The 16,384-nt window shown below is 33.8% G+C and overlaps 1 protein-coding gene across 2 annotated transcripts in view; it reads left to right on the top strand.

The window, feature by feature from the left end:
- Positions 1 to 16,384, top strand: part of UNC13C (unc-13 homolog C) — a 717,151-nt gene that overhangs the window by 467,296 nt on the left and 233,471 nt on the right. For both annotated transcript variants that reach the window (XM_044665156.1, XM_044665155.1), the window contains one exon: positions 3,567 to 3,700. In XM_044665156.1, the coding sequence (XP_044521091.1) occupies positions 3,567 to 3,700 (134 nt within the window). The remainder of the gene's footprint in view (positions 1 to 3,566; positions 3,701 to 16,384) is intronic.

Here is a 16,384-nt window from a genome sequence, read left to right as displayed (position 1 = left end):
ATGGTAATGGAATACTATTGTGCTATAAGGAATATTTCTAAATGGATTTCTAAAAGAACTGGGAAAACCTACATAAACTGATGCTCAGTAAAATAAGCAGAACCAGGAGAACATTATACACAGAGATTGTAACATTATAGGAAGATCAAATGTGATTGACTTTGCTACTAAAAGCAATGCAATGATACAATTCTGAGGGACTCGTGAGAAAGAATGCTATCCACATCTACAGAAAGAACTGTGGGAGTAGAAATCCAGGAAAAAAATGTGATTTATCACTTGTTTATATTGGTACTGGATTTAGGATTTTGTTTTTAAAGGATTGCTCTTTTACAACAATGAATAATAAGGAAATGAATTTGAGTGATAACACTTATATATATAACACAATAGAATTGCTTCTCAACTCTGGGAGTGGGGAGTGAGAAAACATGAATCAGGCAACCATATAAAAAATTAAAAATTAAAAATAAATGAAAAAATGTCAGAAGAGAAGAGATGTAGAGTGATGGATATGGTGTCAAAGGATATTAATTACTTCTGAAACAGGTTGCAATGAGTACTAATTAAAAGAGGTAAAGAATATGAAAATTAAACATCTTCTTTGAAAAAGACTGTTTAAAATGGAGTCAAGTTCTATATGGCATAGTGACGGAGGAGGACAGGGGATGAATAGGAAGTAGAGAAGGTTAGGGTTGTGTTTACTATGGTGGAGAGTGGGAATCATCTTTGCTATAACTCCCATAGAGACCTGGAATATCCCATATAGCATGGTGGAAAAGTAAGCCCTGGGAGATGCGACAACCAAATATTGTAAAAGCCAGCTGAAGGAACATGTTGATTGGGCATTTAACACTCCACCAGGGAGAGAAGATATACCCCCTTCCAAATGTCAATGGCATGTTTGTCTGGGCACTCCCACCACTAATACAATCACAACTCTTATCACTTTAGCAAATGGTTCTTTGAGTCATTATGCAAATTAAAAAATTAATCATCTATTGGCCAACTTTCTCATGATCAATCTCTCCAAACTTGTTTAGGCTGGTCTTTAAAAAGAAAGCCATGAGAACTAATGAATGAAAATAAGGAAGAAATAGTTTTATATGTAAATATATCTTTTTTTTTACAAAATAATGCCTTCTCTAATGGAAGGAAAGAGGGGAAATGAGGAAGTTAAAAGGGCATTTTAATATAACAAACAAATAGTTATTTTTTTAAAAAGCACACTGCCATTGAGTCTATACCCAAATACTTTATTCTTTGTAGAACCTGCCAAAACTATTGCTCCAGTTGCATAGCCTTAGAGAACACATCCATGCTTTGATGATGTATTAAAGTAGAAATTTAAGTGAAGACCTGAGACACTTATAAAAATTCAACACATCATTTTAAGACAGTGAAATGAGCATAAATTTATATAGTTTATAATCATCACTCCTCCCTCACCCCATTTTTTCCCACAAGGTTAAAACCTCTATGCACTCTCTGTATACATAAAGAAAGCACTCTGGACATTTTCACTCTCCAGATCCCGATCAGAGTTTTCCATAAAATTAATTGAATTCTACTTCCATCTCTAACCTTATAGATTATGTTGTTACTGTATTTATAGGAAAGTTACTGCTTAGGAACCTGAATCATCAAGATCATTGCTCCTTGATGTGTAAACAACTCTAATGGATAAACATACCCTCTAGTTAATCTTGATGAAACATCTGAAATCCTAAGTGCAATAATGTCACCAAAAATAAATACCTCTTGTCACAGAGCATATAAGACTAATGGATATGTAATTTTTAACATCTTTCAGACTTTTAAACTGACATACATTTAAATACTGTTGACTCTCTCTTCTTTAAAGCCTCCTGTTTGCAAGGTGATAAGTTGGCTGTGATATTAGCCATGTCATCAATTATAATTTCCTTTAATTTAACTGTTATAAAAAGTAACTTTTTTTTAGTAAAACTGCATACACATGGTAGTGATTAATGACAGTACTCTATTTCTGTCTCTTAGAACCATCAGAACTAATTTTATTTATATCTTGTTAAAATTCCCAGGAATCTTTTGGTTCCTAAACTCTCAGCAAAGAAAAAATATATATATAATTGAAGGTAATAGAAAATTCAATTGATTAATTGTGAAAAAATTAATGGATACTTGTTTAAAGTATAAGTGATTCAATTTCAGTGAAAACAATCTAAAAAATAAGCCAAGCAGCATAGATACCAATTTCTTAGGCTTTTTAGTGATAAACATTACTGGTATATCTTCAGGCCAATGATTTAAATGTGTGGCCACATTGCTTGGACCACCTAAGCTCATCAGTCTATCATTAATTTAATATAGAGGCAGACAGAATTCTCTGATTAAATAGTTTAAATTCTTGTGTATTCTTCAACAGAAAATCTCCCTTGTCTGCTTGGTCTAATTTTAAAAGGTCAGTAAATGCCCAGGTGGTCTTCAGCAAGAATACTTACTGAATAGAAGAGCCATTCATCGACTTCTGTGTGTCTGAAAGAACTGTGTAGTATCAAGTAGGAATTGTTTGTGAGCAGTGATATATGGTGTGAACATCTATGCTAAGTATGAAAATTCAGGATCATTACCATTCCAGAATATCCTCACACCTGTAATGAAGTATTCTTAAATACAGTTAGTTACTAACTTAAGAAAGTTCTGATAGGATGAAAAATTCTAAAGAGATACTTTTATGAATCTAATTATGGAGGCCTAGCAGAGGTATTGGGGAGCATCTCAAACAATGGGTTCTTGAACATTTAAGCAAAATCGTGTGCATATGCATGTGATTTTATGAATTGCAGAGATTTAACAAGAGAAGCAATTACTTGAGTACCCATAGGTTCTTAGACTCCAAAAGTTTAATTTAAAGTTTAGGGAAATAAAAAATAGGATACAATGAAATTCAGTGTTCTCCTTCTGTGGTTCCCCAAGTAAAGTTCTCTTCAAAGACATTGACCAAAGACATTTTGAAAGTCACCAAATCACACCAATTAGTGCAGAGTTGTAACTAGCAATTTTGGCACTTATAGTAATAGGAAGTGAACCCTTAAATTAATTATAAATATTTGGTTATATGTATATATGTATATAATTTGTAATATAAAAGTATGTGTGTATACATATGTATGAAATTTTATGTGATATTTATATATATATTTATAATAGAAAAGTAATAAAAGAAATTCTTTAAACAAATTCAGAGACGTGTGAATTAGTTGCTATATTGATTTCTATACTTCAGAGAGATTAGGTACATTAAATTTTTGTATTTCTAAGTTTCCATATGCTAACCTTCTTCCCATTAATCCATCCTACTAGGTCACTTGCAGATCAACACAAATTCTTTCAATGGCCCTTGTCACTATTAATCTATAAATGATTATTCAACTAAGAAAGGGCATTTTGTTTAGCTCTATTTTTTCAAACAATGACAAATCTTTTTTGCACATTTTTCTCTTATTGTACATTGTACACAGACATGTAACTAAAATCATTCTATTTGGCTTTTTTTTTTGCATGTTTTATGATTCTCTAAACAGAGTAAGAAACAGGACATTTCTCGGGACGACCAGGGTCCAACCACCAAGAATTTGGATTTTTGGACCCAGCTCATCACTCTGATGATTACAATTATTGATGAGGATAAAACTGCATACACACCTGTCCTGAATCAGTAAGTATTGTGCTTTGGAAATAAATGGATTTGGTGCATCAGCAAAATAAAGTGATACTTTATCAATATTACCACAAGAGAATGAGTTAACTGTTGAAAAAATTATTTTAAATTGTCTAAAATCAAATTTTATTTTCACTACTTAAATTAGCAGTAAAACAAAATTCACTAATTTAAAATATTTGACTCTGAATACAGTCAGTGTCTGGCACAATTAAGACATGGTATTTGAAATTGAGTTGAATTGGATTTCAAGGCATAGCTTTTCAGTACACCTTTTTGTGCCATTTCATTATTTCTTACATCTCCTTGGACTTTCTCCTTATCTATGCAGAATTAAAAGCAACTATTTAGATTAAATATTACTTCACTAAAAAATACCTCCAAGGAAAAAACATAAATCTTTCATGTAAACATAATTCAAAATGATTCTGAGTTATTATATAAGATTTTACTATGCTATGGACTCATTAAGAATGAAGATCTTGTATTATCCATGATTGCATCTGCATTGGTACTATTCTTTGCACATGGTAGATAATGATTAGAATTGAGGGGTGACCTTCTGAGAGCACCTTAAATCAAAACCATCCTATGAAATAAACAACACAACTGTTTGGGTTTTTTTTTTTTTTTTTTTTGGAAATCTGTTCCTTCTGTCTTATAATCAATATTGTTTATTGGTTCCAAGGCAGAAGAGTGGTAAGGGCTAGGCAATGGGGCTTAAGTGACTTGCCCAGAGTCACATAGCTAGGAAGTATCTGAGGCCAGATTTGAACCTAAGACTTCCATTCTCTAGGCCTGGCTCTCAATCCACTGAGCCACCCAGCTGCCCCCAATACAACTGTTATTATCCTCATTTTAAGCATATGAAAACTGAAACTAATGGAAGGTAAGTCATTTTCCTAGATGCACACAGAGCAAGAATCAGAATTTAGGGCTTCTGACTGTAAGACTAACATTTTTTTTCTGTTCTCGATTTTTTAAAATACAAATTTGCTTCTTTGAATGACTTTTTCACTTCATTATCATTGTCTAAATGGACCCAAGCCATTTAAGGTTCTTTTATATGAAGTTAAATGGACTTCCCCTTCATTTATACTATTGTTTCAGTTTTAGGTTCTTTTTCTAATTGTTTCCTTTTATCATTTTGTAGAGGAGATTATAGAGTTTACCACCATCAGACAGGATATAATAAGTGCTCACAAGCACATGCTATTAGTCTATATGCTTGTGGAACAAGTAATAAAAATGTGGTTCTTGCCTCATAGGATTTTAATATCTGGCTTTGGAAAGTATGTCCAGTGACAAAATATTGACATTTTAGAAGATGTGAACATGCTAAATGTAAGCATGCTGTTTCGATAGCTACTAAATGAGTATGTTAGATAAAACATTTGTTGAAGAAAATAAATTAGATACATTCAACAAAATATATGTTCTTTGAGGGTAGACACTGTTATTTTTTGTCTTTGTGCATTGTGGTTGTATATCATCATCAGATTAAGAATTACTTTCAACACATATCTCTAACTCTTGGATTTTTTACTTTGTTTAAATTTCTTAACCTCTCAGTATTCCCAAGTAACTTTCTGAGGCTATAAATTGCAGCACTGATATAGCTCTCTATTGGTAGAGAAACTTTCTTCACTGGTAGTTCTCTACTATCAATTAAATCATAAGCTGAATTCAAAAAAGAAAAGGAAAAAGATGAAGAAGAAGAGAAAAATAACCAAAACAGAGCACAGTCTTTTTGTATATAAATATAAATATGGGTCTTTTTTAATCAATGTAATGGTCATTCATTCCTATTAGAATTTTGCTTTTAGGAATACACCTCCCAAAATAATTGGACAGATTTATATTTATTGAATTTCAGAAACCAATTGTTTTGGTCATGTCTAACTGTTCCTGCTCCCTTTTGAGGTTTTCTTAGCAAAGATACTGATGTGGCTTGCCATTTCCTTCCTCATCTCATTTTAGAGATGAGGAAACTGAGGCAAGCAGGGTTAAGTATCTGACGCCAGATTTGAAAAAGGAAGATACATCTTCCTGACGCCAAGCTCGGGACTCTATCCACTGTACCACATACATGCCCACAACATAGGACTAGTAAAATATTTCTTATAAAATGAAAGAACAAGTTGTATGGGGTGTCCAGTGCTCCTCATCTACCTTTGGTATCTACTTGTCATCTAACTCTTACCTGTGATTCCAAGAAGCTGCAGCATATGCAGTGGTCACACCCAGGAAAACCATCATGGTGGATAGGCTAAACCAGGTTCAGAGTAACCTGGTAACCTGGTTACCTGGTTGAGGGTAACCATCAGTGAGTTACAGGGTCATCTAACAAAAGCATGTGAAAATTTCTCCTGATAGAATGGGCAGACGAGAACAATTTCTTCCAATCGCCATAAAGGTGGCTGAAATGGGCACTATGGAGAACTGAGTACTTAGTTAGATATTGAAGACACCAAGGTGATCCACTGCAACTCAGGGCATCTCCAGTCCTTTTGATTTTTTAGCTTGCCATTGGATTTCAATGACTGGAAGAAAGACTGAACTGATGACTTTGTGGAACTCTACCTTACTTAAATCCAATTCACTCTAAAAGTAAAGATATCACCTATGATGTCATCAATCTTCTTTGAAAACTAAGGAGAAACATCACATAAAATGAAAGGATATTAACTTTATTCATAACTTTTTTATTCACCTTATTATTCAGAAATAGTTTATCAGTTAACAATACATGCTTATGGTCCATATTATGCATTAAGCATGTTAAATTGAATCTTTAAATCAGCTTCCCAATATGAAGTTGTACCCGAGATTTTATAATGAATGTGGTTAGTGGAAATGAAATGGAAAATTATGATGTTTGCATTTCAGTTTGTTTTTAAATAATCTCTGCTTCTAAATGAGACATGAATGGCGAAGAGCAAAGATTGTTTTAAAAAAAGTCTTAGTTTAGGATACCTTTTTTCCAATGAAATGAACTCCAAAAATAAGTGAGTAGTTCTTCCTCTGATCTGACCCTGGTGCTTTATGTTTTTAGTGAAAGTCTGGAGTATTTTTGAGTATTTTTTGAGTTTTCTGAAATTGACTGAAGAGCTTAATGCTACTTTATTAAAAAGGCTGTATCAATAGTTTTGGATTCTTTGTTTTAAGTTTCTCCCATCTACCTAAAGTGGCTAAAGGAAACTTGCCTGAAAACAGGTGTTGCTTAGGTTTGTTAGCCTCTCCAGGACCAACCCTGATTTCTCTTGATTTATTTGTTTCATTTATAAAATTTCATAGGAATCTGTGCCACTAGTTTTTTTTTTTTTATTTTTGTTGTCTTAGATGAGGAGGATAGCTGATGCCCAGCCTCATGTGATTGCTAATGATAGAAATTGAAAAAAGTTGACATAAACTACTTAAGTGCTAAAGTTTGAGGCAGTAAGGACAAAAGAATGCATGTTCTTAGTTATAGGCCAATTATATACTTATTGTTAACTCCCTAGCCTCATAGGTGAAGAATTGTTTTGCTTTTTAAAAATCACTATATTGGTAGACAATTTTCTGAGGATGTGGTAGTAAGTCCCCAAAACCTCCTGAATTCAAGCTTCTGTGAATCTACTATTGTAGCATTTATGATTATTAAGACTGATTTAGGTTTAGCTATGTTATCTATGAATAAAATTTTCCCCAAACATATTCATTCTGTCCAATACAACATGCCTTCACTGAGTACCTACTGTGATCCAGGCACAGTGCTAGGAAACTGAGGATCCTAAGACCAAAAATGTAAGCACTCTAGGCCCTCAAAGGACTTAGAGTTTACGGAGATTCCATTAATGATTTAAATGTAAAACTAAATATAACATTCCAGTGACTTAAATTTGCAAGAATATGTTTTTAATCTAGTTAATGAAAACAAGATTTCTGTTAAGAGTTCAGCACATTCCAGAAGCATTACATATTTATCTGTCACTTCAGTAAACAGAGCAACATGGAAGCCAGACATTTAAGGACACTAGGGAAAACCTTTAACCAGAAACTTGAATGAAAGATCAGAAAACCTTTAACCAGGAAGCTGAGTGCAGGATTTCTGGGCCCTCTAGGGGCAATATCACTTCATAAGCTACTTTGAAATTTGATATTTTTTAATATTCTAATAGAGCCAGGATTTTTATCAGCATCCAATGCATTCGAAGTAGTTTACATATGTTAATTGCAGTATGTTAAATTTCAGTATGTTAATTCATGTATATACATATCTATTTATATTTGTTAAACTATCAAGAACTTTTTAAGTTAGATCATTCTGTTCCTGGAAAGTCTGAAAGTATAGAAAAGTTTTGCTATTTGGGTGGTGGAGGGGAGTGCAGACTATATAAACTAAGAATCTACTTAGCCAAGATGTGGGAATTATAATTAATTCAAAAAAGCACTGGAATGGATGGCCTAGGCTACATGTTCACCCTATCTATCACCTTTGCCAATCCTGCCACAAATGATCATCACTAGGAATAATTTGGTGCCCCTGAAATAGCAAGATAATAAAAGGAAAGCCTTTTTCTTAGGGAGAATAATCTATGAAGAATTTTGTAGAAAGACAACCATAATCAAAGATCTTAAGATTGCAATGGTGGCAGAGATGCCAACAATAATGATATTAGGGAGCCTTCCAAATATTATAACTCATATATTTGTCCATTTTCTCAGAAATTCTCAAATGTTCAGATTTTTGCTTTCGAAGTTTTAAAATGATACTCTTGATTCAAGAGAAAAAATGGACTAATTCTAGATTATAGCAGATATGGCAAGAACAATGGGCAGAATCAGTAAAAATAGTAGACATTTCAACATGGCACTTTGCCTCTCCATTTATTTTTTACATGGAAAATGATGAGATTAAATTGGTTGATCTTAGCCCCTTGGACAAGTCACTTAACCCTATTTATCTCAGTTTCCTCATTTCTAAAATGAGTTGGAGAAGGAAATATAAAACCGCTCCAATACCTTTGCCAAGAAAACCCCAAATGGGGTCACAAAGAGTCAGGCATGACCAAAAAACAACATTTATAATAAAATCTTAATATTAACTAAGTAATTTTGATACCTTTGTTGAAGTCAAAGGAAGAAAAAAAGCAAGCTGTCCTAAATTCTCTTCTACCAGACTACATCTTCATAATCACATAAGCTGTTGATTGAAAGAGTGAGGATACAATATCCCATTGCTTTTATGATTTTTGACTATGAAAATGTATTTTGGCAAGTAGAATAAATTCCACCTTTAATAGTTCCCTTTATATGTTAAAATTATGCACAGTCATTGAAGGATTGAAAAAAGATAATGTTGTTTGGGGATCTTCTTATTATCAAAGATAAGCTCCTTGAAGTTAGGAAGTTTCTCACATTATAAATTTGTATAGTGGTGTCTGTCATAAAACAAGCACTTAATAAATGATTATTGATTGGATATCAATATTAAATGAAGTATAAAACCAGGAAATTGCTATTTATCAAAGACTTTCACCAGTATCCATGGATAGTCCACAGAACCATAGAATTATCACTTTGTCAAAATTGGTCAAAACCAATGGCTAGTAGGAGTCTGAGAGGTCTCTGAAGCCATTTTACAAATGAGGACATTGGAATACATAGTGATTGAGTGGCAGTGACAGTCTAGTTTCTGCACATCATTCAGCAAGGCTTTGGAAGGAATTTGATCCTCGTCCCTTCAGCCTTCTAATCAGAGCTAAGGGAGCTAGTGTTGATCCAGGCTTCAGTTAGCAGCATGGTGGTGAGATCAGAAATTATGTGTTTGTCATGGAAGTGCCATCTTGTTGTGAGGAGCCCAAAGCAGGCTGAACTGTTGATTTCAAGTAGAGTACCTCTCATCATTGTTGTGAGGCTGAAATGAAATTGCAAGCCTTAAAGTATATATATGCTACCTATTATTATTATTTATACTGTTTAAAACAAACTTTTCCCCTCTTAATCACATTAACTCCTTCTTATTTTCCTCTTATAATTGCTTTACAGCATAGACTGAGTAGTGTTACACTTTGCTAGAAACAAGGTTTACTGTTAACAGTTATTTTTTGGTTATTTTCATTCCTTTGAGAAGATTGTAGATAATTGCAGTAATATATGTCAAGCCTTAAGAGCAGCATGAATTAACAAAAGCTAAAATTTTTATACTGTGAAAGGGCTATAAATCTCTCAGAAAATGCAGTTCTAATTGTGAAACTGACACACAGTAATGTACAACCACTGCTTGTGGAGTTATAATAATGAAAATTATTTTCTTCAAAGGCAAACTTTGCATATCAAAATAATACATTACATCTAGTGGAGTCTAATTTTCTCTGCTGTGACTCATATATCAGTATTATCACATTCAAGATACTAAGATTGTTTTCTTTATTTCTCTAATAGATTTGTAGTATAATAAATTGAATTATCAAGTTATTTGTTACTCCTGGGATTTAATGTCCAAAATATTCATGGCTTTTCTTAATTGCTATACATTAATAAAGGGAGATATACTCCTAATGCTGGAATACATCCGTTATTTCATTAAGCCTTCTCTATAAGTGATGGATGAGAGTAGAGCTATTACTTTGTGAGTGAGAATTAGTTCCTTACATAACAGAATTAAGTTGTATACAAATAAGAATCACTCTTTCATGCAAATTTGAAAGATAACCTGTTTAAATTAGTAGCTAGGGATAGAGAATGGACTTCTGATTTCCTTGCCATAGGGAGCTCCTAATAACTACCTGCTTTACCAAAACATGCTTGGAATCATCTATGCAACCTATACTCTCAGAGCATTGCCTAGAGCATTAAGAAGTTAAGTAATTTGCCTAAGGCCACCTAGGCATATGTCAAAGGTAGGACTAAATTTGGAAAAAAGTGTGAATGATCAAATGTTCCTAAAGAAATACTGTATTTTAGTTGTCATATGTTTTGTTTTGTTTTGACTTCCAAGGATATACTGTAACACTTATTTGAGTAACAAAAAATTATCAAGCAGCATTTGATTATGTGCTCTAGTGAATATCTAAGCACATAATTTAATTCATTTTATTCATTTGTCCATTCTATCTAATGTATGCAAAATGCTATTCTAGGCAATATGGAGATCATAGTGCTAGAGTCAGAAAGAGACCTCAGAAACTATCCAGTCCAACCTTCTTATTTTACAGATGAGGAAACTGAGGCCCAAGGAGATTAAATAACTTGCCCAAGGTCACATTACTCAAGTAGGAAGATCATCACCTCAAAATCAGAGGATGGAAATGTGAATCCAAAGCCTCCCAGTCCAAAACCAGTGCTCTTTCCACTGCATAATATAATTAAAATACTTTAGACCCCACAAAGATCAGTAATACATGATAATGTGTTTTTAAGAAGCTTACTTGTCATGGATTAGAAGAGGTAAAACATGGAGAATAGGGGCTTTCCCGGTGTCTCTAAAATAAAATATATTCATAAGCCTGTCTCTAAAATCACTAACTCTTATAGAAGTGGAAGAGGCATATAGGAACTAGATAGAGACCCAGGGATTTGTGGTCTTTTCCAACCCTGGAAGAGATAGAGCTATTGAGATGGAATGGAGAGTTTGGGCTCCAACAAGAAACTTGAAATCTTTAAAAATTTAAGATCAAATGACACATGTTAAAACCAGTGGAAATATGCATCAGCCATGGAGGGGGGGAGAAGCTCAGGGGATGAAGGGGAAAGAGCATGAATTATGTAACCATGTTAACTTTTCTAAAAAATAAATATTAATAAATGTTTAAAAAGTTTAAAAAATTTTAAGAACAAAGGAAAACACAGGAGTTGAGAACCAACAGCAATGGGTAACAAATTACTGACTTTAGCTCACTAGCTCAGTCTTTTCCAGAATGGAAAATCTCATTATGAGATTTATGCCAAAGAACAAGGTCTTCATTGATGGATGGAATCCAAAAAAATAGACATGTAGAGATGAAGAGGTCTTCCTTGCATAGAAAATTGTATGTAAAAAGGGGCAGAAATGGGAAAGCAGGGAAAGAAAAATTAGAGGACACAAAAAGAAATATTTTAATATAATTACTCATTTTACAAACCAGAATTTCTTATGTGCCTAGTACTTAATCTTAGGCACCGAAATACAATATATTCTAACAGGGATATATTTAAGATACACACAGTTATATGGCTGTATATATCCATATATCCGTATGGGTATATATAAATTTTTGTTTATACGTGTGTGTGTGTGTGTGTGTGTGTATTGAGAGAAAGAGAGAGAGAGAGAGAGAGAGAGAGAGAGAGAGAGAGAGAGAGGCATATATGTAATATAAATATATGCAGCTAGGTGGTGCATTGCTTAAAGTGCTGAACCTGCAGTCATGAAGACAAGTTCAAACCCAGCCTCAGGCATTTACTAGCTGTGTGACCCTGAGCTAGTAAAACCCTGTTTGCCTCAGTTTCCTCATATGTAAAATGATCTAGAGAAGGTAATGGCAAACCACTCCAGTATGTTTGCCAAGAAAACCCTAAACAGGATCATGAAAAGTCACATAACTAAAACAATTGATCAACAACAACCTATTTATTTTCTTTAATTTATGAGTATGCACATAAAAAATGAAATCGAATACAAATGAATACAAAGCTATATAATACAAGGTATTAAGAGAAGAAGAGCAGTAGCAGTTGTGGGGATCATGAAAAGCTTTACATAGAAGGTGGTGCTTGAGAGATGGCCTAGAACAGAATTATGGATGAGCCTATCTTCCTTTTTAGGAGCTTATATTTTGCTCCTCATTCTGTGAAAGATCATGTAAAATTTTTGAGTAGTGGAATGACAGCCAGTCAGTAAGTCAATAAATATTTATTAAGCTCCTACTATGTGCCAGATATTGTGCTAAGTGCAGAATCAGGAACATACATTAGAAAGATTGCTCTCACAGCTCTGAGGATTGATTTGGAAAGAGAGAGAATTGTTGGAAAGTTGTTGCAGTTGCCCAGGCAACAAATGGTATGGGCCTGAACTAAGGTGATAACAGTGGAAGGGGGCAGATTCAGTTTGAAATTGGCAGGGATAAACTGGACCTGGCAAGGGCCAATTGTTAAATTTTCAGCAAAAGCATTTATACTTTAGAAATCAGCAAAAGTTCGTTGTTTTGTTAACTGTCTAAACTTAGGGATAAAGAAGATGTTAGTAATACAAATTAACAAATAGTTAATTGTAAAAACTATATCATATATACATTTTTAAGGGAAGCTGTTAACATTTTACCAGCATACGTCTATTAGGCATTATATTGAATGTGACAGGTGAGTCAGTGAGGATGAAATTAATAATGGATGAAATAAGCAGTTTCCTAATGTTGTCCAGCAGAGGTTGGCAATCCAGGTTTAGAGGAATGCAGAAGTGAATGATTGGGGTTACCCAAGTTTAGAGGTTATCAGAATAGAAAAGGAAGAAAGTAGAGGAGAAGACAGAATTTAGGATGGTGCTAAGTAAACTAATCAAATTACTGAATGTGAAGTCCAAAAGAGGATGTAGAACAGGGACTATAGAATGAGATCATACTTGGTAAGGACAGTGAGTCAATCAACAAGCATTTATTAAGTGCAGACATTTGGAGTTGCAAATAAAAGTAAAAACATAATTTCTGCTCTCAACGAACTCATATTCCATTGGGGGAGACAAGATTCTAATAATGCAAGAAGTATATAGAGTTAATGTGAAATCATCTGTGAGGGAAGGCACTAGCATTACATAACATAACTAGCATAACATAACAAAAGGTTCCTGCACAAGGTGAGATATGAGCTGAGTCTTAAAGGAAGCTAAGATCCAGAGGTATGGATTAAGAGCATTCCATGCCTGGGGGACAGACACTGAAGAGCATCAAGTTAGAATTGGGAGATAGAGTGTTGTTTTCAAGGAACAGAAAGGTGGCCGATATTGCTGGATTGTAGAGGAGAGGAATAAAGCATAAGACTAGAAAAGTAGGAATGGGCCAAGTTGTAAAGAGTTATATACCAAACAAAGGATTTTAGGTCCTTAGATTGAAAGTGAAGCTTTCCTGCAGAAGGAGCAAAAATGAATAGAAAGGTAGCAGAGAGGAAGAGGCATTTAAAAGTTCATTATGCCATGGGGAGGTCTAAAGAGTAGTCCTACTGATAGATGGCTGAAATGCAATGGAAATCAAAGAAGAGTCAAGAAAAGATTTAAGAGTTATGAGAATATCATTTCAGAAAGATCATCAGCATGGATATTAAAGTTACTGAGCATCACTGAAGAAGGAAAGAAGGTGTCATGGGAGTTGGTAGATGATTGTGCCAAAGATAAAATGACAGTTATATAGGACAGTGACCTAATCTTAAAAGTAGTTATTGATTGGTAACAGCAGAATAATGCTTTGGAAATTAGAGAAAAGAGTAAGGAACATAGACATGCCACCTTACCCTGAGACCAGGAGAATAGGTATGGGAGAAGGAGCATCTTCCTTGTCATGGATAGAAAAGGCCAGATTTTAGTTACTCCTAGGAAATATAAGGGGAAATTTAAAAAATGTTGATATATTGGAAATTATTTGCCAAGGTGAATAAAAGTGTTAGAAGAATAAAGCAAAGCGGAATATGCCTAGAGAAATAAGAAAAAATATGTAGAAATAGGTGACTGGAGTTCACTGATGGTAAATCAAAGAATTAGAAATCTAAGAATCAGAACCCCTATAAAACAATTTTGAGAATCAGAGATGAATTAATAGTGAGTAAATTTTTTAACTAAACAGTCCCAGAACACCTATTAGAAAACTGGCATAGGGACAGCTGGGTAGCTCAGTGGATTGAGAGTCAGACCTAGAGATGGGAGGTCCTAGGATCAAATCTGGCCTCAGACACTTCTCAGCTGTGTGACCCTGGGCAAGTCACTTGACCCCCATTGCCCACCCTTACCACTCTTCCACCTAGGAACCAATACACAGAAGTTAAGGGTTAAAAAAAAAGAAAAGAAAACTGGAATAGCTTGTCTTTACTGTATGGTATCTCCAAATATTCACCCAAGATGACTCTAGACTCAGAATTACATTAGCTACAAGATGTGGAGACAAGACACATGGGTATCTGTAGGTATTCTCCTCAGCCAATGTTAAGGTCATAGATTTGTAGGACTTCTAAAGTGCTTGTTCTTCTAAACACATTAAATATGGCTTCTGCACTCCTGTTTGTACAATTAACTTACATTACAAATCTCAAACCCATTTATCATAGAAAGCACAAAAGGAAACCAGTATGGGCTTTGTCTGAAATGCATTTTAAATTAGTAGAATTGACAGTAATCATCTTTTTACTAGTTTTTCCAGGCTTTTATATTTGTAATTAAAATTAGAAAGCAATTGCCAAGTGCCTGAGGTGGAAGGAGGAAATGCACAGGAAATATTTCAACTTGGAAAAAGTAACCACAGATTCTGATAAATGATTTAATATATCATTGAACCTCAAATACTCATCCAGCAGCAAATGTGCAGATGTATTTTGATGCATTGTAAGGATGAAGAAAGCCCAGAAGTGCTACTCTGTGAGGAAAAAAACGCAGCCCTGCTTCCTGAATCAAGATTTGGTCTAATAGCTGCCAGCTTAAGGCCTAGATCATTTTATGCCTAAATGAGGTTTGATATTAGCAAATAGCCAAAAGAAAGTTTGATACAATTATAAAAGATTGAAGAAAGGCAAACATCTAATTTTAAACCTTATAGCTAGCCAATAGATAATCCAATTTTGGCAAATCTTCCTTTTAATAGAAACAATGGGCATCACTTCTAGGTATCTTGTTCCTGTTTCAAATGTTTTAGATCAAAACAATTTTGCCCTGGTGATCTAGGGCTTTTCCTTCTTCCATTTCAGTGGAGTCAGTTTAGGAAACAAAGTCTGAGGAAGGTTTTTATTTAGGGGAATATTTGCCCCCTGAAAATATATAGCCATCCATTCCAGATTCTTAAAAATATTGTTCTTTTATAATTAATTGACTTTTTATCATTCACTTAAAGGAATATATATATATATATATGATAATTATGCTCTGATGGTACTTTAAGGAAGACAGGTAGGAGTTAAATTTTTCTTGCATCATTGAATCAGTAGACTAGGTAGAGAGAAAAGAGATAATTTGAATAGAACCCTTAAACTAGAGCCAGAATGATTTGAGTTCAAATCTGATCTCAGACATGTACTAGTCATGTGATCTTGAACAATTCACTTTAACTTCTGACTGCCTCAGTTTCCTAACCAGCAAGATGAGGATAATAACACCTATCTCACATGGTTGGTGTGAAGATCAAACGAGATAATATTTTTAAAATGTTAAATACAGCGCCTGGCAATACTATGTATTTATTTAAAATGCTTAAAACAACAAAAGTTCATTGATGCTACTTTTATTTTATCTTAACTGTGAATAAACAAAGTCCACAAATTTCAAATAATGTTATATCAACCAATAGTGAAAAGATATCTTTTATCAGAATAAGTAAGGGATAAGAAAATCTACAAATCAATCTTTTCTTTCACTTGTACCTAATGAAGAAAATTAACTATAATGAAATTGTGTTTTTGCTTTGTTGTCTAGATCAAATAATTAAATATACATCATAAAATAGCTCTCACATATAATTCTTTGAGACCTAA

Source organism: Gracilinanus agilis, chromosome 2 (genome assembly GCF_016433145.1).
Source record: "Gracilinanus agilis isolate LMUSP501 chromosome 2, AgileGrace, whole genome shotgun sequence".
NCBI lineage: Eukaryota > Metazoa > Chordata > Mammalia > Didelphimorphia > Didelphidae > Gracilinanus > Gracilinanus agilis.
Note: the sequence above shows the minus strand (reverse complement) of the source record. Positions and strands in the feature narration are given on the sequence as shown.